The sequence below is a fragment of the Sminthopsis crassicaudata genome, chromosome 2, assembly GCF_048593235.1.
Source record: "Sminthopsis crassicaudata isolate SCR6 chromosome 2, ASM4859323v1, whole genome shotgun sequence".
Lineage (NCBI taxonomy): Eukaryota > Metazoa > Chordata > Mammalia > Dasyuromorphia > Dasyuridae > Sminthopsis > Sminthopsis crassicaudata.
The window spans coordinates 529102313-529127411 of NC_133618.1; the positions used below are offsets into that span (position 1 = coordinate 529102313).

The 25099-nt window shown below is 34.2% G+C and overlaps 1 protein-coding gene across 5 annotated transcripts in view; it reads left to right on the forward strand.

The window, feature by feature from the left end:
* The window catches only part of TCF12 (transcription factor 12), a 411883-nt gene that overhangs the window by 281216 nt on the left and 105568 nt on the right, over window positions 1–25099 (forward strand). For all 5 annotated transcript variants that reach the window (XM_074294613.1, XM_074294612.1, XM_074294614.1 and 2 more), the window contains one exon: window positions 8840–8904. In XM_074294613.1, the coding sequence (XP_074150714.1) occupies window positions 8840–8904 (65 nt within the window). The remainder of the gene's footprint in view (window positions 1–8839; window positions 8905–25099) is intronic.

Genomic DNA, 25099 nt, shown 5'->3' on the forward strand with positions numbered 1-25099 from the left:
GGGTGTATCTACCTCTGTCCATCATTGATCAACTGGAAGTGAGTTGGATCTTCTTTATGTTGAAGATTTCCACTTCCATCAGAATACATCCTCATACAGTATCGTTGTTGAAGTGTACAGCGATCTTCTGGTTCTGCTCATTTCACTCAGCATCAGTTGATTTAAGTCTCTCCAACCCTCTCTGTATTCCTCCTGCTGGTCATTTCTTACTGAGCAATAATATTCCATAACTTTCATATACCACAATTTACCCAACCATTCTCCAACTGATGGACATCCATTCATCTTCCAGTTTCTAGCTACAACAAAAAGAGCTGCCACAAACATTTTGGCACATATATGTCTCTTTCCGCTCTTTAGTATTTCTTTGGGATATAAACCCAGTAGTAGCGCTGCTGGGTCAAAGGGTATGCACAGTTTGATAACTTTTTGGGCATAATTCCAGATTGCTCTCCAGAATGGCTGGATTCTTTCACAACTCCACCAGCAATGTATTAGTGTCCCAATTTCCCCACATCCCCTCCAACATTTGTCATTATTTGTTCCTGTCATCTTAGCCAATCTGACAGGTGTGTAGTGGTATCTCAGAGTGGTCTTAATTTGCATTTCTCTGATCAGTAGTGATTTGGAACACTCTTTCATGTGAGTGGATATAGTTTCAATTTCTTCCTCTGAGAATTGTCTGTTCATATCCTTTGACCATTTATCAATTGGAGAATGGTTTGGTTTCTTATAAATTATGGTCAGTTCTCTATATATTTTGGAAATGAGACCTTTGTCAGAACCTTTGTTTTTAAAAATATTTTCCCAATTTGTTACTTCCCTTCTAATCTTGTTTGCATTAGTATTATTTGTACAGAAACTTTTTAGTTTGATGTAATCAAAATCTTCTATTTTGTGATCAATAATGATCTCTAGTTCTCCTCTGGTCATAAATTCCTTCCTCCTCCACAAGTCTGAGAGGTAGATTATCCTCTGTTCCTCTAATCTATTTATTATCTCCCTCTTTATGCCTAAATCATGGACCCATTTTGATCTTATCTTGGTATATGGTGTTAAGTGTGGATCCATATCTAATTTCTGCCATACTAATTTCCAGTTTTCCCAACAGTTTTTTCCGAATAATGAATTTTTATCCCTAATGTTGGAATCTTTGGGTTTGTCAAAGATTAGATTGCTATAGATGTACCCTTTTTTGTCCTTTGTATCTAATCTGTTCCACTGATCTACCGGTCTATTTCTTAGCCAATACCAAATGGTTTTGGTGACTGCTGCTATATAATATAGCTTTAGATCAGGTACACTTAGACCACCTTCCTCTGAGTTTTTTTTCATTAGTTCCCTTGCAATTCTTGACCTTTTATTCTTCCATATGAATTTTGTTGTTATTTTTTCTAGGTCATTAAAATAGTTTCTTGGGAGTCTGATTGGTATAGCACTAAATAAATAGATTAGTTTGGGGAGTATTGTCATCTTTATTATATTCGCTCGGCCTATCCAAGAGCACTGAATGTCTTTCCAATTATTTAAATCTGATTTTATTTTTGTGGCAAGTGTTTTGTAATTTTTCTCATATAATTCCTGACTTTTCTTTGGTAGATGGATTCCCAAATATTTTATACTATCAACATTTGTTTGGAATGGAATTTCTCTTTGTATCTCTTGCTGTTGCATTTTGTTAGTGATATATAAAAATGCCGAGGATTTATGTGGATTTATTTTGTATCCTGCCACTTTGCTGAAATTTTGAATTATTTCTAGTAGCTTTTTAGCAGAGTCTTTGGGGTTTTCTAAGTATACCATCATGTCATCTGCAAAAAGTGATAGTTTAATTTCCTCATTTCCTACTCTAATTCCTTGAATCTCTTTCTCGGTTCTTATTGCCGAGGCTAGTGTTTCTAGTACTATATTGAATAGTAATGGTGATAGTGGGCAACCTTGTTTCACTCCTGATCTTACTGGGAAAGGTTGCAGTTTATTTCTATTGCATATTATGCTTACTGACGGTCTTAAATATATACTCCTGATTATTCTAAGGAATAATCCATTTATTCCTATACTCTCAAGAGTTTTTAGTAGGAATGGATGTTGGATTTTGTCAAATGCTTTTTCTGCATCTATTGAGATGATCATATGGTTCTTATTAATTTGATTATTAATATGGTCAATTATATTAATAGTTTTCCTAATATTAAACCAGCCCTGCATTCCTGGAATAAATCCTACTTGATCATAGTGTATTATCTTGGAGATGATTTTCTGAAGTCTTTTTGCTAATATCTTATTTAAGATTTTAGCATCAATATTCATTAAGGAGATTGGTCTATAATTTTCTTTCTCAGTTTTCGATCTACCAGGTTTAGGTATCAGTACCATGTCTGTGTCATAAAAGGAATTTGGTAGGACTCCTTCATCCCCTATTTTTTCAAATAATTTATATAACGTTGGGGCTAATTGTTCTTTAAATGTTTGGTAGAATTCACATGTGAATCCATCTGGCCCTGGGGATTTTTTCCTGGGGAGTTGATTAATAGCTTGTTCTATTTCTTTTTCTGAAATGGGACTATTTAAGCAATTTATCTCCTCCTCTGTTAATCTAGGGAGCCTATATTTTTGGAGGAAGTCATCCATTTCAGTTAAGTTATCAAATTTATTGGCATAAAGTTGGGCAAAGTAACTCCTTATTATTTCTCTAATTTCCTCTTCATTGGTGGAAAGATCCCCCTTTTCATTTGTAAGACTATCAATTTGATTTTCCTCTTTCTTTTTTTTGATCAAATTTACCAAAGGTTTATCTATTTTATTGGCTTTTTCATAAAACCAACTCTTGGTTTTATTTATTAATTCAATAGTTTTTTTACTTTCAATTTTATTGATTTCTCCTTTTAATTTTTGTATTTCGAGTTTAATTTTTGGTTGGGGGTTTATAATTTGGTCTTTTTCTAGCCTTTTAAGTTGTAAGCCCAATTCGTTAATCTTCTCTTTCTCAATTTTCTTCAAATAAGCCTCTAAAGATATAAAATTTCCCCTTATTACCGCTTTAGCTGCATCCCAAAGATTTTGATATGATGTCTCATCATTATCATTATCTTGGGTGAAATTGTTAATTGTTTCTATAATTTGCTCTTTCACCCAGTCATTCTTTAAGATGAGATTATTCAGTTTCCAATTACTTTTTGGTCTATTTACCCCTAACTTTTTACTGAATGTAGCTTTTATTGCATTGTGATCTGAGAAGAAGGCATTTATTATTTCTGCCTTCCTACATTTAATTTTGAGATCTTTATGTCCTAGTATATGGTCAATTTTTGTATAGGATCCATGAACTGCTGAGAAGAAAGTATATTCCTTCCTATTGCCATTCAGTTTTCTCCAAAGGTCTATCATACCTAGTTTTTCTAATGTTCTATTTACTTTTTTAATTTCTTTCTTGTTTGTTTTGTGGTTTGATTTGTCTAAATCTGAGAGTGCAAGGTTGAGATCTCCCACTATTATAGTTTTACTGTCTATTTCTTCTTGCAGTTCTCTTAACTTTTCCTTTAGAAAGTTAGATGCTATACCACTTGGTGCATATATGTTTAGTATTGATATGGCTTCATTATTTATGCTACCTTTCAGCAGGATATAGTTTCCTTCCTTATCTTTTTTAACGAGATCTACTTCTGCTTTTGCTTGATCTGAGATAAGGATAGCTACCCCTGCTTTTTTGGCTTTACCTGAAGCATAATAGGCTCTGTTCCAACCTTTTACCTTTACTCTGTATGTATCTCCCTGCTTTAAGTGTGTTTCCTGTAGGCAACATATTGTAGGGTTCTGCTTTTTGATCCAATCTACTATCCGTCTCCGTTTGATGGGATCGTTCATCCCATTTACATTTACAGTTAAAATTACTAATTCTGTATTTCCTGCCATCGTATTATCCCCAGATTATGCTTTTTTCCCTTGACCCCCCTGATCCCCCTCCCCGATATTTAATTTACAGACCCCCCTTGTGACGCGCAACCCTCCCTCTTTTTTTTTTTTTTTTTTTTTTTAGGATCCCTCCCCCCTCCCTCCAAGTCCCTTCACTTATTCCCCTTTTCCTTTTCCCTTTTCCTCTCCCCCCTTTTAATGAGGTGAGAGAAAATTCTCTGAAAAACAAATATGTTAATTATTTACTCTTTGAGCCTCTTCTGATGAGAGTAAGATTCACACAATGATTCTCCCCCTCACTAAGTTCCCTCAGATATGGTGTATTTTCTATGTCTCTTCCTGGGATGTAGTTTCCCTCTTTTTATCACTCCTTCCCCTTTTTCTGAACCGACCTCCTTCCCTTTACTACACCCCCCTTTTTTTCTTTTATATCAGTAAAATCAAATTATCCTTGAGTATTTTTTATATACCCACAACAGAGTTACAGTTCTCAAGGGTTCTGTGTACCTTTTTCTGTTTCTCTTCAGTCTTGTGGATGTAGATCAAATTTTTTGTTTAAGTCTGGTTTTTTTCTTAGAAACATATAGAATTCCTCTGTTTCATTGAATGACCATCTTCTTCCGTGGAAAAAGATGCTAAACTTAGCTGGGTAGTTCATTCTTGGTTGCAGTCCTTGATCTTTTGCCTTACGGAATATCAGGTTCCAGGCCCTTCTATCTTTTAATGTGGAGGCAGCCAGATATTGGGTGACCCTTATTGTGGCACCTTGGTATTTAAATTGTTTTTTTCTAGCTGCTTGCAGGATTTTCTCCTTTGTGTGGTAATTCTGCAGCTTAGCCACAATATTCCGTGGTGTTCTTTTTTTAGGGTCTATTTCAGAAGGAGTTCGATGAATTCTTTCCACATCTACTTTCCCTTCTGTTTCTATTATCTCTGGACAGTTCTCTTTGATAATTTCCTGTAAAATAGAATCTAGGCTCTTTTTTTGGTCATAGTTTTCTGGAAGTCCAATAATCCGCAGATTATCTCTCCTAGATCTATTTTCCAGGTCTGTAGATTTTCCCAGTAAGTATTTGACGTTGTTCTCCAGCTTCTCATTTTTTTTGTTTTGTTTGACTGATTCTTGGGTTCTCTGTGAATCATTCATTTCTATTTGTTCCATCCTGACTTTTAAGGAGTTATTTTCTTCTTTCACAGTTTTTAGTTCTTTTTGTAAATGCCCAATTTCGTTTTTAAATGAGTTATTTTGCTCTATTGAATTTTTTTCCATTTCCCTAATTTTTTTTTTTTGAGAATTATTTTCTTTTTCCAATTCAGAAATTCTATTTTCTTGAGACTTTTTTATCTTTTCCAATTCAGAAATCCATAGTGAAGACAGCAAGAAGCTCAGCCTATGTGTCCGGGTGGGGAGTGGATGTCTGCAGCAGGTGACGTGAGAAGCCCCTGTGCTCAAACTGGAAGTGTCTGCCAGAAACCGCGGTCCCTAGTTCAAAGGTTCCGCTTCTCTGGGACTTCCTGGAGCTGAGTTCCACTCCCTCCAGCTAAGCTAGGCCGTGTGTGTTGCCTTGGGCCGTATCCACCCACTTGTCAGTCTCTTAACTATTCTCAGGAGGTAGCTGAGGCCACACCCCCGAGTCACCCCCAGGGTGGGGGGGGAGGGAAATCTAATCTGAGTTTTAAAATATTTTGGCTTTCTCTTCTGAACTGCTAAATAATTAGCAGAGAAGAGCTAACAGCCTGTGCCAGATTCCTTTACCTCAGTGGCTTCTCTGATCCCAGAGCCCTTCCCAGCGCAATGGGCGCAGTGTGCCCCTACCCCACCGTCTGTGCTGGTCTTTCTTATTCCTCCCCTGAGAACTGACCTTTCCTGTTGAAACTCCAGATTCTCTTCAGCTGGTAAGTCGTGCTTCCAGTCCTTGTGGTATCTATCAGTCCTGAGCTAATTTTGAGACTTAATTTATCTAATTGGTTGTGAGGGAGTGAGGACGTTCACTGAGTAGTGTGTTTCTTCTCCGCCATCTTGGCTCCGCCCCCCAATTATTTCCTATCATTTTTCAAGACCTACTTAAAAAACTTTGTTTCTTCTTCTTGTGACCTTTCTCAGTAGTTGCAACCTGTATCAATTTCTGCCTTTCTTGGACACTGATAATGCTGCCTCAGGTTCTTGTCACTTGAATTTTTATTCATTATGTTATTTGATTACATGTAACTTTATTGTTTTTGTTCATGTATCTATTTTAACTTCCCACCAAGATTAAAAACTTTCTAGGAACATAGACAATTTACTTTTTTGGTATTTTTAAAATGGTGTCTTGGATGCTGCTAAACTCATAACAGCCCCTGCATAAATACATGTTGTGTTGCACTAAAGTAAGAAAAGAGGACCCTGAATTTGGAAATATGTTTTCTTTACTGAGCAAAATTTTAAGTAATGAAAGTCTTTTGTGGTTTTAATTAAGGTCTTTCCCCTCTTACATTAGCAGTTACATTTTTAAAGCATATTATATTTTAAAAAGTGAAAATAATTTAATCTCTTTGATATATATGTCTTAATATGTTCAATCCTAACTGCATCAACTGCCCAGTTAGCTAAACCTTACCAACTTTGACAATGATTTTATCTTTCGTGTTCTGTCACTTAAGGGTAAAATGTGCAAGACTTGTGATACAATGCCAGATTTTCATGTTTCTTATTCAATATCTAAGATTTAACTGGTAACATATTTATCTTAATGACATGTTAATTAGTGAAAGGATATTTGTAAAAAGTAGTTTAAAAAGAATCAAACATAGAGGCCTGTTAAGTTTCACAGTTAAGTAATATTCCTTTTGTCCATTAAAATATAAATTTTTATAGTATATAATAACCACCTTTCCAATAAATTAATGATGCAAATAATGTATTGGTATTGCAAAACAATTCAATTTTTTAAAGTAAAATAGGTATTTTGAACTTTTTAGGATTTTAAAAAAACCTTTCCTTGGTAGTATTTCCAGAAGTTGACAGTATTGCATATAATTATAAATGATTTTCTAATTTGTATATGTTGGTTATTATTTTTCATGAGACTCACCTTCCTGATAATATTTTGTATGGCTAAAAATTAATATGATTTCCTTGAGGATAATACTATTATAGAGTGGGAAGGTGGATCAGAAATATCAAATGAAATCATTTTGAAACTGATCTCCAAGGTCCCTTTCAGCTTTTAGTTTCAGGAATTATGTGAAATAAAAAATATACTACAATTTCATCCCTAAGTATGTTTTATACCCATGTGGACAATCAAAAGTTGACAGCAATTTGAAATTTTGATTCAGTAAGGGAATAAGTTTGGTTATCTTTTACTCGTTCTTTTGTCTCCGCTAGTACAGGAGTTTTGACTCTCGTAGTTTAGTAAGAAGATACCAAGAGATTTTTTAAAAAATTAACTTGTTCTTTAGTTTTATTACAGGTGGTATAGACTAAAAGAAAAGTTTATGGATTGAAGAAAAGGTTAGGAAGGACAAAATGAACCATTTAAAATTGGTACTATATTCTGTTACATATTTTAGGATATTTCAGACATTTCCTTATTTTGTGGCTGCTTTTTAAATTTTTTATTTTTTAGTGAATGGCAGAATGGTATTTGTTTGAAATGTTAATGTAGTTCAATAGCATTCCCAATTCTGTGCTGCCAAGTAATTAATTATGTGAGACAGGAGTACCAAACTGTTAGTTATAAAAGGCAACATTTTCTTTAAATTTAAACCATTTACTGAGAGCATCCCACAAATGAATTTAATTTTGCTATATTTTCTGTATCTCCAACATTAGACACTCAAATGCAGGACTTTTCTTTTGTTTTCACTCAGTAATTGCCTTTCTTCCATTGATTCCAACTTGGCATTTGTCCTCACAATGCTCCTATCTTTTTTCTACCTTCATGGTCTGACATCTTTTGTGTCTAGATGGATTTCCTATCATTTTTGATGTGTTACTGTCTAGAAAGTGGATTCATGGTTTTGTGACCTAAGATAGATAGAATTGTAAGTATAGAGCCAAAGACAAGTGAATTCATCCCAGCTCTAGTGGAAAGCCTTCTTTATATTAGATTGTTCCTGAAAAGTTGCATGTGAATCAAATTTGTTTTCATTTTAATGCAACTTTAAAAAATCATCATACAAAGAAATGAAAGATAGCATGAATGAAACTTAAAAAAAATACCAAAGAAAAAAAGTAAATTTACAAGAAAAGAGAGACAAATTGACAGTTATGGAGCTGTTTTGTTAAATTTAATATATACTTTTTAAAATTTAGATGTATATTGTAGATTTATTGTTTCATATGCAATTTTCTTTTCTATACTTTGTATAAAGAAAGATTATGTTTTTGATATTTTCAAGTTCATGATAAAAAAATTTTAATGGAAACAAACTTCAAATCCTTTAAGCGAATTTCCTAATTAAAAAGAAACTTTCTAATGAATCCTTTAGTACTTTAGCACTCTTCCCTTTAAGCTTCATCTTGAAACAACATATTTAATCGGAATTTAACATGTTACATCAATTCTTTGAAGAAATTTAGTATTAAAGGAATTTTCCAATAACGACTTTGCTCTTCTAATTTGACCAAACAAATATCTTTGGATGATATTTTTCTTGGAAAGTGTAGCAAAGGAATCCATTTTACTTTTTAATTATACTATAGTACAATAAACTAAACAGGGGGATATTTCATAGAAAGTAAGGACACAATTCTTGATATGACTTAAATGATTCCTAGGTTTTACTTCTTTATTGTTTTCTTTTTAAGTCTTGCTTCTTATCTGCCCTTTCTATTCCCAAATCCAGAAATAGATACAGCAACTATACCAAGAGATTTGACTTCATTGTCTAACAATCAATGATATGTTTTTGTATCAAATTATTTTCTTTTGTTTTATAGGAAAAACGTCAGAGAGAGGCTCATTTCCTTTGTACAGCAGAGACACGGGATTACCGGGCTGTCAAGTAAGTTTAGTGAATGCAAGAGGGAAGTGGGATGATTTTTTTTTCCCCAGTGGATAAATAAAGGCTTTAATAGTGAAGGAAGTAGAGATTTTTTCAATTTATTTCTTTATTCTTTTCTTATTTAATTTATGGCTGAATGTGATTATTATTTGGCAATTAAGCACACTTTGTTTAAAGCCACTCTCTATGCTTAAAGAGCTCTGTCTCTCCTGACTCAACAGGCTTCCTTTTCTTTTTCTGTCTTTATAAAATTCTTAGAGTTCTATCTTGACATTCATTACTTCTACTAAGTATCAGTTTCCCCATTTCCTGGAACTCGGACCTTTTTTCTAGATGTAGCCTTACATTTCAATCTTTGCTTTCTACCACAAACCACTATTTACTGCTATAAAATGTGAAATAATTGCTATAAAGTGAAGCCTGTAATCTTAGATATTTTTATTTCAGTCTTCAAAATAGTTTTCAAGAGTATTTAAGTGTTTTATTTGATTTGAAAAATGTGTATAGGATCCACCTATAATTCTTAAGAGCTCTCCTTTTTTCTTCTAATAAGTATTTATTAAGTGACTACTATAGGCTTGGCAATGTGCTAAGCCATTTACTAATATTATCTCACTTAGTCCTCATGACATCTTACCTGCTTTTTACTGTTTCCTATGTTACTTCTCTAAGAGCTTAATATGCTGAGCTGTCCTGCGGAAAGATTTCTGTGAAATTCAAACCCAAACTTAAAGGTGGGAAAAAGGAAAGTGAAATTGGGAGGTGGGGTAAGCTGTCTAATTTTTTCAGATCTATCCTGACTTCTTTTAGGATTACACATTTAGAACTGGAAGTTACCTTAAAAGTTGCCTCGTCCAATGGCCTCATTTTGCAGATAAACTATAGAGGTAAAATGGCAAAAAAGATAAACAAAAAAGTGGTCACTCAATGATCTGTAATTTTAGGAATGCATATACAGTTGCATTGAAGCTGCTATAGTGATTTCTTGAATATAGCCCAATACCTAGTGAGTTGCAGACCTAATCCTTGGATGTAAGTCCTTTGATTTTGAATCTAATATTCTTTCCAATGTGCTATGAATTTCTCAATGTGCAAAAATATGAATTTATACAGGTATATAAACATGGGTAAAATAATTTCTGAATTCAATGTGCAGTTTTCTCTATCAGTTTTAAATTTTTTTGTATTTGCTGATGGACTTAATACATGTGTTCACAAAGTGCTTTATGAGAATTCCTTAATGTATAATGGATTAGTCATTTCCTGTTAGATAAATCAATGGATTTTTGCATTTTTCTTTTACAAAGGGACAGAGAGTTTATATGACTAACTCAGTTATAATAACTCACAAGAAGAGCAATAGTAGAACTCAGAGCCTTCCAGTTTCTTTTTTAGGACCTTTTAATCTCTGAAGTTGAAATAATGCTCTTTTGAGCTAAAAATGTACCAGCTTTAATTAACATTTCTAATAATATCCAGTTACAGTAAAACTGCAACATTTCTCTGTCACTGGTCAGATTTGAACAGAAATTGCTAGTTATATAGAATTATCAGGTGTTGTAGTTGATATGAGACCTCCATCACTTTAATTGAATTCCATAATATGAACGAATTCAGTAAATGAACACTTTGCTACCTGAGATAAGCCATGAACTAGTGATCCTAGGCTTAGTTTTTAATCTATCATCTGCTTCCCAATGTGTGAAGATCATTTAACTACTCATATTTTCTTCACCTTTCCAAAACAGATCAAAAACCTTTACATAATCTTGGAAAGGAAAAGCTAATAAAAATGAAACCTTAAAAATATCTTAAATACAAAATACCATACAAATTACAGCCATGTGCTACCAATGTAATATATGCTTGGATTCCAGCTGTTTGATTACCTTTAGGGTAGGGACAATTTATTTTTAAGCCTTAGGGATATTTTTATTTTAAAGTTATTATGGTACTTGAGTCTATAGCCAGTAGCACTTTTTATGTGTATATATGTGTGTGCACATGGTAAATATTTCTCCACTTATGTATAAATATAAAACTGCAATGAAGCCTCATTTTATATTTTCTTTTCTGAATGATATCAAATAAGTACATTTATTTTATTTATTTAAACCTAGAATAATGGTGAGACTTTTTACCTATTGAGACAAAATTTTCTTTTCATCAAGATTCTAGCTTTGGGTCTAATATAAAAGACAAACTATATTTGTTTGGCAAGTGGCAGTATTAGTTATTGACCAATTGACCAATTTATTCCCTCCATTCCCCAGACTAGTTAATGAATTCACAGAGTAGGGAAGATAACAGAGTTTAGGTGTTAATATGTTAAATGAAGTTTAAAAAATTATATCTGTACTCCGTGACTCCTTTACAAATTGTGCTCCCTAATGGAATTTAAGAGAAATAATCTTTGGTTGGCTAGTGATTTGCCACACTTCTGGTGGTCCTTAAAAACAAGTCTTTTCAGGTCTAAAAGACAATTGAGAGAGTTGAGACAAGAAGCAGTTCTTTGGAATGTGACCTTTGCACCTCTATCAAAGCTTTTCCCTCACCCTCCTCAATCTTGGCAACTTGCATTTCTTGAGGAAGATATATTAAGTTCAGCAAGGAATAGAGAGGAAAGTTTTGGGCAGAACAGGAAGCATCCTGAAGGGGTTTGACCTGTGGTATCAGAACAGAAATCTGGCTATGTTTTCAAGTTCTCTGCATTTGGGTGTTAAACTGCGGAGAGGAGCAGACCCAAAGACATCAGGCTCATGCAGCAGAAATGTAGGTCCAGTTGATACTCATCACAATAAGAGGCATGAGTTGACTTGGTCACATATGTTCTTTGCTTTTTTTACCTCATTACCACTTCTAAGTTTGTGCTTGCTTTTCTCACTGACACTATATTTGTAAAGGAATGAGCCCCGAAATGTTGTATAGCTACTTTTCTTCCAACATATAATAGTGATTGCATTTACATTGAGCTATTTGTGTCTCCTGGATGATTCTTAAAGATAAACAAAAAGTGGGCAATCAATGATTTATAATTTTAGGAATGCATATACAAAGAATGCCAGTGAACCTGAAGAAGCAATAGTTTTTTTCTTGAATATACAACCTACATCCTGAGAATACTAAGTTGGAGAAGTGCCTTCAGGTAGAGTGCTGCTTAGTAATAAAAATTATATCAGCTTTTAGTTATTTAGGAGTTTATGGGCACAATTCTCTTGTCATTAGACAATCATTTAGTTGTTCATTAAACCCTCCAATACATGAGGATGAAAAAGAAATGAATTTCAGATCAATGAATTTCAGCTGTTAAATAATGGGAAAATGGGTTGAATTTATTTAACAAAATGAAATTTAGGGATAACATTGACCTCAGTTATTCACTACATCACAATATATAAATAAGATCTGACAATGGCTATAAAAATTCCTAGTAGCCTATAAACTGGTAACCATACTCATGTTTCCCTCTTTTCCATGATTACCTGTTTTCTTTTGTTTTACCACCTATCTTTACTTAACTAAGACATCATCAAATGTTCAAATCCCCCTCAAATAGAAATCACTATGAAAGCCAAGCAGAATAAGGGGAAACAGTTAATTTAATTTTTACTAGATATACTGCTTGCTTTCTTTAATGTAAATGTATGTTTATTTCCATGACATTGAATTCATTCAATGATAATTCTGATGTGCACAGGACACTATACTGAACAATTCTCTATCTGTTCAACAGGTTGCCAATTTTCTTGTTAATGAAAGCATGTTGTACTTTATTTCTTACATCTATTAGTATCTGTATCCATGTCATACACAGTACATTTTATCAATGTTAGAGGCTACTTTGAGACCACTGTTGAACATATAGAAATAAATGAGGACATTTTGATAATTGTGTATTCAGACATCACTATTTGGGGTTTTTTTTCCTCCCTTTTTCTTATGAATAAAAGTTTAGGAAAAATAACTGGTTAGATGTTCTCATAAGAAAACATTTTTTTCCCAGTGAGGAAGTTAGGCGATGCCATAGTACACAGATCTCAAGGGCTGAAGTCAGCAGGACCTGAATTCAAACCCAGTCTCAGATACTAATGGTGTGACTTCTGGACAAATCACATAATATTAGCACCTACCTCCCAGGGCCATTGCAAAGATCAAATAATATTTATATGGTGCTTGGCATATAGTAGGTATTTAATAAATTCTCATTTCCTTCCAGCAAATTCTTTTGTTTTATCCATGCCTCATTTATTTAATGCATGGAACCCCCTTGTATCATTAAGAAACTTTTAAATGTTAACTATAGAGTTGACATGAATACTAGTTTTTACCTAGTAGCCCAATACAGCCTCTCCTAATTAAGAAAGCAAGATCCTGTGATTTTAATTATTTTTCAAATAAATCACTGTCTGTAATATTTAAGTAATTTGTAAAATTAATGTTTCTTTTAGAAACCGTATGATGTTCATTACTCTTGTCTTTGTCAGTAGCCTCCATTGGAAAGCACAGAGGCCATGTGTTCAGATTTTGTATTAGAGAGGGGCAGAGTTAATCATATATTGCCAAAGCAAAATGATTATGAATTTTGGTGTATCAAAAGGTTTGTTTCAAATTCCAGTTAATGAATTTAATTGTGTTAGTATCAGACTAAGTCAAAGAATCTGAGAATGGGACCTCAAATGCCATGCAGTCTAACCTGTACCTAAATAAGAATTTCTTTACAATTCTCCTGACCCAATACCATTTGTAAATGAAAGCCATTACTTCTTGAGAGATTTTCAAGTGCCTATTACTGCTAGGCAGCATTTGGAGCATAAAGAATCATGGATCTGAATTCAGAATTCAACTCTGCCACTTAATGCCTATCTAATGCTAAGCAAGTCATCTAACCTCTGCTAGATGAAGTTAAATTAAGTTAAAATGGGGTCACTGGACTAAATTATCCATAGGTCCTATAATTCTAAAACTGACATTTTGTTATTTTTGTTCCTGGTTCCACCTTTTGGGACTAATAACAACAAAACCAAAACTCTCCTCCTTCATTCTCACATACTCCTCCCCAACAAATGAACTACTTAATTGAGTCAGTATTATAATGTATTTGAGAATATTATTGAATGCTACCTAGTTAGAATTCTTACTAGCAAGGAAGAAAATTTGCCCATAATGGGATTTTTTTAACTCTAGTACCAGAGGAATAATTATCAAATTATTATTGATTAACCAAACAGATTTAGAAATGAAATTACTCATTTTTTTCTTACTTAAAAGATAGGAGTAAGATTTTTCCTTTTGAGAAAAAGAAAAGGATCTTCACACAACTCATGCTTCTGAAAATCAAACTGTTTCTTCCTCTCAATCAATGACCATTTACTGAGGACTTACTATGTGACAATCTCTCTAAGTCTGTAAACTACAGAGAAGGTGCTGACTTGTATTGGTTGAGAGATTTTCCCTTTCCAAGGGTTCCCTCTACCAATGAATTCACAGATCCAGGGTCCTCCCTTTCCTTAACTCAAAGGCAAAGCAGAAATAGTCTCTGCTCTCAAGTGTATATACAAAGATACATCCGAGAAGTTTTTATTACTAGGAACCCACTATAATTTATGGAGAATAGGAAATGAAAGAGTTAGACCAGCTTTTCTTTAAAGTCACTATGGTAACTTTGAGAAGGGTTTTATGCTAAAGCAGAGAATCTTAAAAACTGAGATTATTTCAGTATTCCAAGCAAGAGGTAATAATAATCTATACCATGATCAGATTATGTGAGTAAGGAGAAAAAGAGGTATCCATGATATGTTGTGGAGAAAGAAATTAGCAGATTTTACAGCTGATTTAATGTGTGGAAAGAGTAAAAGTGAAGTGTCAAGGATGTTAGACACCCATAAGAACCCAGGTGGAAGAGATCTTGGAAGCCAATTAATCGAATTCCCTCGGTTTAAAAATGAGCAGCCTGGGGTAAGAAGCTAAGTAAGTGATTGGCACAGTGTCACTCAGATACTAAGTATCTAAAATTAGATTTGAACTCCAAGCCCAACATTTTATTTGCTATGCTGACCAAGATACCTAAAAGGAATATAGTGCTTTCAGGTACAGAGATTTTATTATTATATGCTGTGAAGGGCTCTTTTCTTCCAGCTTCAGTCATCTTGTTTCTGGATGCCTTCTAATACATACCATCCTTTGTATTAAAGAAAGTAAATTTTTATTTTGTTTGTCTTTTTGAAAAATACACACACATATGTATATGTAGTCATGTTATCCATTAGTGTTCATAATCAGAAATAAAAAGCATATGAAATTTAATTTAAAACTGATATGTAATTAGATGTTTCAGTAGTGATGTATTCTACAAAACTGAAAAGGATACTTCCCTTAGAAGTTCTCAAGCCTAGAAAGACTGTACTCTTTTTAATACAGATTTTAATACAGATTATACAGCCTTATATCAACTCGAGAAGCATCCCCTACTCTTCCCTCTCCCTCACACACCGTATTCAGTCAGTTGCCAAGTCTTATCATTTCTGTCTGAAAAGCATCTCTTGTTTTTGTCCCTTTCTTACTACTGACCACAAGCACCTTCATTCAGGCCCCTCATCTCCTCCCACTTGGTCTGTTGGAATAGCTTTCTAATTTGTTTTCCTGCCTACACTATCTTACCAAACCTCTTTATCCTCTACAGAATGCCATGTTGATATTTCTGAAGCACAAGACAGACTATTTCATTATCCCTAATCAAAAAGTTCTAGTGGCTCCCTATGGCCCCTAAGATAAAATGTCAACTTTTCTATTAGGCATTTAAATTAATTCACAATCTGGTTCTTGCCTATGTTTCCATAACCCTTATCCTGCACACACATATTCATATTCTCTCTCTCTCTCTCTTTCTCTCTCTCTCTCTCTCTCTCTCTCTCTCTCTCTCTCTCTCTCTCTCTCTCTCTCTCTCTCTCTCTCTCTCTCTTCTCTCCCCCCTCTCCCTCTTTTCTCTCTTCTCCTCTCTCCTCTCTTTCTGTCTCTTCCTCTCCTTATCTCAGCCAAAGTGACCTATTGATGTTTCCTATACCAAGCATTTGGTTTCTTAAAAACTATGCCTTTGAATATAGGTTGTGCCTTTGGTGGGTAGTGTACTTGACCTGGATTTGGGAAAAGTTCAAATTCAGCCTTTCTTTAGCTCCATCTCCCTGAGTAAGTCACTTATCCTTCTTCTGTACAATGGGAATAATAATAGCATCTATCTCACAGAGTTTATGTAACGAGATAACATTTGTAGTGTTTTGCAAACCTTCAAGTGCCATATGAATGATAGTTATTATTACTGCCTCTTGAACTTCTTAGCTCCCAGCTAGCTCAGCTTACTTATCTCAGTTGTTAGCACTCTTTTCAGGAAAATATCATGTACACTTTAAAATATATAGTAGTATATAATATTTAAAATAGTAGCACTTTCCAAGAGATTCATTAACTTTGGAAGGAATCAATCCGTCAATAAGCATTTATTAAACATCTATTTTGTGTCAGGTATTATGCGAAGCACTGAGCACACTAAAAAGGACAAAAAGACTGCCTTTGTTCTAAGACTTGCCTCCTTAGAACATTAGCTCACACACTAATGGGGAAGATCAACATGAAAGTAACTATGTTCGAACAAGATATATGCACCTTAAAGGAGAGATAATCCACAGAAAGGTTTCTCGTGGAATCTGGGATTTTAGTTGTGACTTGAAGGAAGCGGTGAGGTAGAAATGAAGAAGGACAACATTCTAGTTTGGGGAACAGCTGATGAAAGTGCCCAGCATTTAGAAATGAAATAATTACATGAGAAAAACAACAAGGAGATCTTCACTCACAAACTGAGGTTTTAAAAAACCCATTAGATTCCAAGAGATGAGGTACATGCTTTCCAAACTTGAGACACAGCCATTGAAAAAGCAAAAAAAAAAAGCAGGGTGATGGAGTAGCTGTATGTGAAAACAGCAAAAATTCTCTTTTGATTGGATTTCAGATTAGTGTAGATGAAATGTAGTAATATGTAATATGGATAAAAGCAGTTATAAAAAGCTTTTAAAAAAAATAAATACCAGGGACAGCTAGGTGGCCCAGTGGATAGAGCACCAGCCCTGAAATCAGGAGGATCTGAGTTCAAATTTGGTCTCAGACATGTAACACTGCCTAGCTGTGTCACCTTGGGCAAGTCAATTAATCCCAGTTGCCTCAGGGAAGGAAGGAAGGAAGAAAGGAAGGAAAGAAGGGAGGGGGGAGGCAGGGAAGTAGGGAGGGAAGGAAGGAAAGAAAGAAAAGGAAAGGAAGGAAGGGAGGGAGGAAAGGAAGAAAAGGAAAAGGAAATAAATACCAGAGTTTATCTTGGAAATTTTGAAGAGGACAGGAAATGTGTTAAAACATGTTTTAGTCAACAAACATTTAAGTGCCCACTATGTGCCAGACACCAAAGAAATGCTTTGGTAACGTTACTTTGGCAACTGTGTAGAAGGGTAAATTAGAATAAAGAGAGATTTGAAGCTGGAAAACCAATTAGGCCAACCCAGAGATGATGATAGCTTGAACAGGAATGGTGACTGTGTGAGTTAAAAGAAGTTGCCATAAATAAGAAATGCGGATGTACACATGACAAGATTTGGCAGTGGTTTAAATATTTGGTTGCAGAGTTTTTTTATTCTTTTTTTTTTTTAAACATAGACTCTGACAGACAAAAGTGATTGGCATAGGAATTTTTCCTTATCTTTAAAAAGTGGAGGAGAATGTTGCTATATTCTTTGTATGAATTTCTATAACATCTGTAGTTGTAGCACTAAAAACAGTAACAATACCTAACATTTTATAGCACTTTTAAGATATGCAAGTTGTTTTGTAAATATTATTTCATTTGATCCCTACAACAACCCTAAAAATTAAGTATTTCTATTATCCCCATTTTATAGATGAGACTAAAACCAACAGAATTAAGTGATTTGCATAGAATCACACAGCTAACCAGTGTCTGAGGCTGGATTTGAATACACATTTTCTTTACTCTATATGCACTCTGCCACAAAATATTTATACATACACAGATCCATCCAAGCACATACATACACAGATTTTTCTTTTTGATGGTCTAAACTTATTTTTAAAGCTCCATTGGCGGGGGTTTTTTAATACATATTTTAAAAGTTGCATCTATACATTTATTTGCTATTGTGCTCATATTTAAATTGGTGAATTATATGATATAAATGATTAATGACACAGTTGAATCCTTTAAAGTATGTTCATATATATTTTGAGCAGAAGTATAAAATTTTAAGAAGAACCACTTAGTCAAAAATCACTCAGCCATTCTGAATTTTTTTCCTATAAGGAATTGAACCTGTGCTGCTTTTAAAAGCTATCACAGGAAAAATGGAAATGGAGCACCTAATATATCTTTCTATCAAGGTCAGAACACTAATTTTTAACTGTGAAATGAATATTTTTCTAAAAATCAAAATTAAAAGTCATTTGGGAAGCTTTTGATTATGAAAGTAGAATATAGTGAATCTTTGGAAATATAAAAGTCAGTCTTATTCTTTCATATAATTAAAAGTCTGGCTAATAGTCAAATGATGAGGAAAAGCATAAAAGAAAAAAGACTATCAGATAATGGCAGAAAGATGATACAGAGTAAATAAAGAAGAAAAATGAGTAATGTTAACTCACTTTAGACAAGTATAATCACATCTGTTGTTCGGTGTTGCCCAGCTTAGCCTACATATTCTATAAACGTGAATTTAGTTGAAGTTACATGTTTGGATTTCCAAGTTTATAAAATAACCAAAAAGTAGGAATTTAATTGATGCCAGTCATTTTTCTACAAAACGTATGATTGCAGAAAGATATAATGGCCTGGAAGCAAACACATGCTGTGTGGCCTTAATTACATTTCACTCAGTCTGTACCAAAAAAAAAGTGTAAAATACTTTATGCTGAAATGATAGATGGATATTTCCCTTAGTTTTGACTGTGACTATTTTTAAAATATTGTACCTCTTGTTAATAAAGATGTTGGCCCTGCACCCTCCATGTGTTGGATCAATAAAAAAAAAATTCAATTGCAAAATGATCCATCAATGTTTCCAGTAATATTGCTACACCAGTTTCTTTTTAATGGCCCATCAGTTATGCTATCGCCATGAAGCTAATGTGAGGTGACTCATTTAGCAACATATTATTACATCATCTGGACATGATGTAAGGCACATCAGGCATTATTAAATTAGCCTGAGTTTTGCAATATGTCAGTAACATTTTATGCACATTAATGGCATAGTTAGTGCCCCTTGTGGGATTTTGTTGAAGGCAAGTCATTTCTAGGTAGATTTTGGACACAGTACTCTGTAATCTCTGTGATTTTTTTTTCTATTGTCATCATTTTGTGGTTTAGATTTTGGTATTGGTTTGTTTTATATTTTATTGAAGAAGTTTTTCAGTTTTATGAGGAAATAGTCTGAGCAAAACAACAACTGAAACCTCATATCAAAGCATTTTTTTCAAACCCACAGCTTTATTGCTTGGAACCTAGATCATCTTTTTGAAAGGAGTGATGCTTCTTTCTTAACTCTTGAGCCTCCTGAGCTTGTTTGGACAGAAGTCTGCTATTGTCATCTATCATGATTTTCCCCAATAATTGTCGAGGCTGCTCTCTATAGAGATTAATAACAATAATAAATTAGATGTCCATTGTTTCCTGAACAGTGCAGGAAACATACTCATTCTTTTCTGAGAAAGACAGTTCTGGTGACCACTTCAGCCAAAAGAGTCCCCACGGCTATTTTGTAAATCAGAATTCTGCTATTATTTCTTTCCCTGCATTCTTATGCCCTCTCCTTGAACCTGTGGTTAAATTCATCAAAGAAAATGCTGTTTGAGGGATTTTGTTTTCACTTAATAAAAATTAAGATTTGACTTCTATTTCAAAGATCAAGGGAATTTTTCTTAAATAAAAAAGAATATGGCCAAAAACAATGCATAAAAATGTCAGAAGTTCAAGAGTTTTCTGTTCCATTAGATGTTCTCTTCACTTTTATGAAAGGGGGCAGAAAATTAATTCCTTAAACAGACAGGGACCTCTAGGCAAACCAATTTCTAAATAACAAATAGAAGACAGTAAGGAACTACCATCTTAGTGGTGGATTGTACCCTGGGGCATATATTATAGCCAGATAACAGAAATATACTGGATTGACTTTAAGTAAATGTATTTCATTTCAGGCAGACCTCCTTTACTAACCAATGTCCTCATTTAGTCTTGACCTCGTTTTCCTTTTATATAAATTAAGCGTAATCATTCTGGCCCTCATCTATCCAGTGACAAAATAGGGATAAACAAGGGAATATAGGTAGACGTAAAGAGTAAAATGTTATATTAAATCCAAATATAGCTTTTATGATAATACACAGTTTTCCTGGACTTAATTAGAATGAATATGGTGAAATTGGTCCCCCTAATGGAGAAAAGATAAAGAAATGTTACTGTATTTCCTTCAAACTCAATTCAAGATTCTTATTTCTAGTAGTGTGATAGACAATATGACATAGTGGATATAATATTTACCCTCAAGTTGGGAAGATTGAATTCAAATCCTGTCTCAAACATATATTAGCCATGTGTCTGGTAAAATCACTTAATCTCCTTTAACTCTCTAGAGTAACTCTCTAGAATACCAAGCCATAAATGGAATTCAATCTGCATGGCAGAGGGCTAAAAACATGGTTTGAAATCTGAGAGAAAGTAAAAGTTTCTTGAGGGATAAGATTTCTTTTTTTTTTTCTTCTTTCTTTCTTTTTTTTTTTCCTCAGTTGTTAATACGTACAATTAATTGATTGATTGAGCTTGTGGATGAGAGCTTAGAATCAGGGCCAATTCTTAAAAATCTAAAGATTCTGAATCTGAAGTCTTGTAGTTTAAATAAACTAAAGTTGTTCAGATCAAATAGTTCAGTATCTAAATAGGAGTGTTTTATTTCTGAATGAAATTGAAATTATTGTATTCACCTAAATAGAGTTCACACACAAAAAATTCATCTGGGGGATCTTTGGGGGGTTGAATATGTGTCCATGTTTTTAATGGAAAATGATAGATATGCAAAATCCTCACCAATTTGAAGAATTAAATAATACAGGAAAAAGAAGATTTGTGTTTTAAGTGATTTGGACTAGATGATCTGAGGTTTTATGATTTTTATGTGATAAACCAGGGGGATTTGGAATGTAGTCATGTTTTATAGAGACAATGGAAAAAACATTTCTATATAAAATTCTTACCTCCTCATCTGATTTAATAGAGGAATCAGCAGCATGTAGAATTACAGAGTACAACAACAAAGATGGAGGTTCTTGCTGGAAAAAAATTTTAGGAGATTGCTAAGAAATTTCATTGTTCAATATTTTTCTTTCTTTCTTTTTTTTTTTTTATAACACAATTCTTGGTGGGTGAAGGGACTCTCTTCAGTTGTTGCTTCCATTTTCTCATTTCCACCAATTTCTCAATCCCTTGCAAGTAATTTGGCCTCTGTCCTATTCAACTGAAACTTCACCTCAAGGTTACCAATAAGCTAAATCCAATAGCCTTTTCTTAATGCTCCTTCTTTCTTAACCTCTCTGTTGCATTTGATACCCTTGATGACTCCCTCCTAAACTTTCTCTTTTATGGACTATAATACTACTCTTTAGTGGTTTTCTTGCTCTATATGACTGATCCTTCTCAGTGTGCTTTTTTAGATCATCATTTAAGCCCTACCCCTATAGATTGGAATATCATGCTTTGTTCTAGGCAATCTATTCTCTTTACACTCTTAGTGGTCTCATCAGTTTCCATGGATCTTTCATATCTGTCCCATTCTTCCTATTCATATGTCTTCATCATTTTTGACTTGGACTATTACAATAGCCTTCTTACTGCTCTTTCCTCTTCTAGCCTCTCTCCATTCCAGTCTGCCCTACACTAATTTGATTGTGTTATTATATTACCTGGGAATCATCTGCTTCTTTTTGCCTGATCTAATGTAACTTGGCCTTCTATCACTTCTTTTAGTTTGATTTGAGAACTATCTCTTCATTCTTCCCCAAAAGCTTCCTTGTTTATTCCTGCCTCCATGCCTTTACTTATGCTTTCTTATTTATTCTTCCTTCCCTACCTTAAGTTAGGTGGGAACTGTGCTTAGTCCTAGGGATACAAAGAAAAGCAAAAATATGGTTCCTTTCCTCAAGGAGATCATATCTTAAGGAAGAAGATAATATACAAATAATTATCTGCTCCATTGGAATTGATTTGGTTCCTAGATAATTAAATAAATAAATAATAATAAATATATAATAATATATATTATAAATTAATAATAAATAAATAAATAAAATAATGTACAATTAGCCTGTGAAGGAAATCCAAAATGCAGGTTGACAAAATTAGAGGGATTGGGAATTCTATGTAGTGGTTCATAGTCATCTCCCAGAGTTCTTTCGCTGGGTGTAGTTGGTTCTATTAACTGGAAACTATGTGGATGCCCATCAGTTGGACAATGGCTGAATAAATTGTGGTATATAAATATTATGGAATATTATTGTTCTGTAAGAAATGACCACCAGGATGATTTCAGAAAGGCCTGGAGAGACTTATACAAAGTGATGCTGAGTGAAATGAGCAGGACGAGGAGATCGTTGTATACTTCAACAATACTATATGATGATCAATTCTGATGGATGTGGCCATTTTCAATAATGAGACGAACCAAATCAGTTCCAATGGAGCAGTAATGAACTGAACCAGCTACACCCAGCGAAAGAACTCTGGGAGATGATATGAACCACTACATAGAATTCCCAATCCCTCTAATTTTGTCCACCTGCATTTTGTATTTCCTTCACAGGCTAATTGTACACTATTTCAAAGTCTGATTCTTTTTGTACAGCAAAACAACTGTTTGGACATGTATACATATATTGTATTTAATTTATACTTTAACATATTTAACATGTATTGGTCAACCTGCCATGGGGGGGAGGGGGGAAGGAGGGGGAAAATTAGAACAAAAGGTTTGGCAATTGTTAATGCTGTAAAATTACCCATGCATATATCTGATAAATAAAAACTATTAAAATTAAAAAAAAAAACAAATACTTATCTATGTATTAGAAATCTATAGTATAAAAGAAGGCAATCTCAGAAGGAAACTGTTAGTAGGGTTTTTTTCGAGGGAAGAAAGGGACAGTGGTGAAGAAGGATAGTAACCAGAAAGGACTTCTTGCAAAAGCTAAGATTTGAGATGAATCTTGGAAGAAGTCTGGAGATAAAAATGAGGAAGGAAGCATATGTGAGACATTCATTGAAAAGCTATAGTGTCAGGAAATGGACTGTCATGTTCAAACAGCCACAAGAAAAGTCAGTATCACTGGTTGAGAAATCAAGCAAAAGGCTATTGCAATTGTAGTAGATTAGAAGTGAGGCAAGGAGAGGCCGTATCAGAGTGGTGATTAAATGAATAGAGACAAAGAAACATAGAAGAATTATTATGAAGGTAGAGATAGGGAGACTGGACCCCACTGATATGTGGGGTGAGTGGAAATGAGCCATCAAGTATAACGCTAAGGGATTGGGCCTGAATAACTAGAAAAGTGCATTTTAGAGAAGTTCAGTGGGAAAGATATAATAGTCTGATTTTCAGATATCCATATTGGTTATTTGAAACTAGAGATCAAAAGAAGCATTGGAAGTGGATAAATAAGTCTGCAAATCATCTGCACGGATATATCCATGGAAGTCGATCATATAAATAGGTAGGAAGAATATGAATATAAGAAAGAACAGAGTCCCAACCAGAGTTGGGATGCTGGGAAGTTAATGGGCATGACCTAGATGAAGACTCCACAAAGGAGCATGAGGAGACATATGAAGACAAGTAGAATGAGAGAACAACTTGAGGAAAACAAAGAGCAGAGAGATTATCTGGAAGAGGATAATCCACAATGGCATAGACTGCCAAGAGATTTTATATATATATATAAAATAAAGATTGAAAAAAAGGCCACTAGATTTGGCAAATAGATCTTTGGAGAGAGCTATTTTCGTTAAATTATGAGCTTTGAAGCAGGGAGTTTAGACTAGAATGAGAAGAGAGGAAATGGAAGCACCAATGAAGGAGTTTAATCAGGAAAGGAGGAGGAGATATAGGAAGATAACTAGCGAGAATGGCAAGATCAGGTAGGAGCTTTTTAAGGATGAGGCAATCATGAACAAAAACAGGCAGCATGGATGCGTTAGATAGAAAATGAAGGCCAATGAGAGAGAGGGGATGATATGGTGACAATCTGAAGAAAATAGGAAGAGAAGGGATCAAGGGTGCAAGAAGAGTTTGCTTTGGCAAGGAGAAGGGGTCCTTCTTCATATGAGAAAGGAGTAAAGGAGGCTATAGTAAGGGAGCACCTTTGATTAGGAGGAGGGAAGAAGACAGCTCTTGGGAAATATCCTCACATTTCCTGAGGCAAAATCCTCAACTGAAGAGAGTAGGGGGGAGGCTGAAGTCGTAGGTGGGTTCAGCAGAAATGAAAAGATTTTAAATAGCTGTTTTTAATGAGTGGAAGAGTGAATTATTGAAGGAGATATAAATGTCTTGCTGCATAGAGGGCCCATTTGAGATTACATAACAAATTTGTAGTGAACCTAATAAACTCCTTTGTTGGCATTTTAAACTCTTTAGAATTTGACTCCTTCCTATTTTTTGAGACTTCTTACTAATTTCTCCAATTTTTGTTCGTTGTAGTTAAGCCATACAGTCCAATTCTGTGCCTCACACACACTATTCTTTGACTTTGGCCTGGCTGCTCTCTGTCCCTGGAATGTTTTCACTCTTCACAAAGTGAAGATGTTACCTTCTGCAGGAGGACATTTGTTTTTCTCTTGCTTTTACCCCTACTGAGGTACCTTACACCTACCCTATATGTAACTTTTATTTACATTTAAAAATACATGTTGTCTTCCTCAATAGAGTAGCAGGTCCTTGAGAGCAGGGGCTATTTTCTCCTTTTCTTTAAAAAAAATTTCTAGTGTGTCATATTGTGCTTAGTTGATTGATCAGTTTAATTGTTGGATTTATTTTCCTAAGTGGTCAATTTGACAGAATATTAGCACAAAAGAGAATAATGTGAAATACCTTAGGTAGAAGGTAGACTG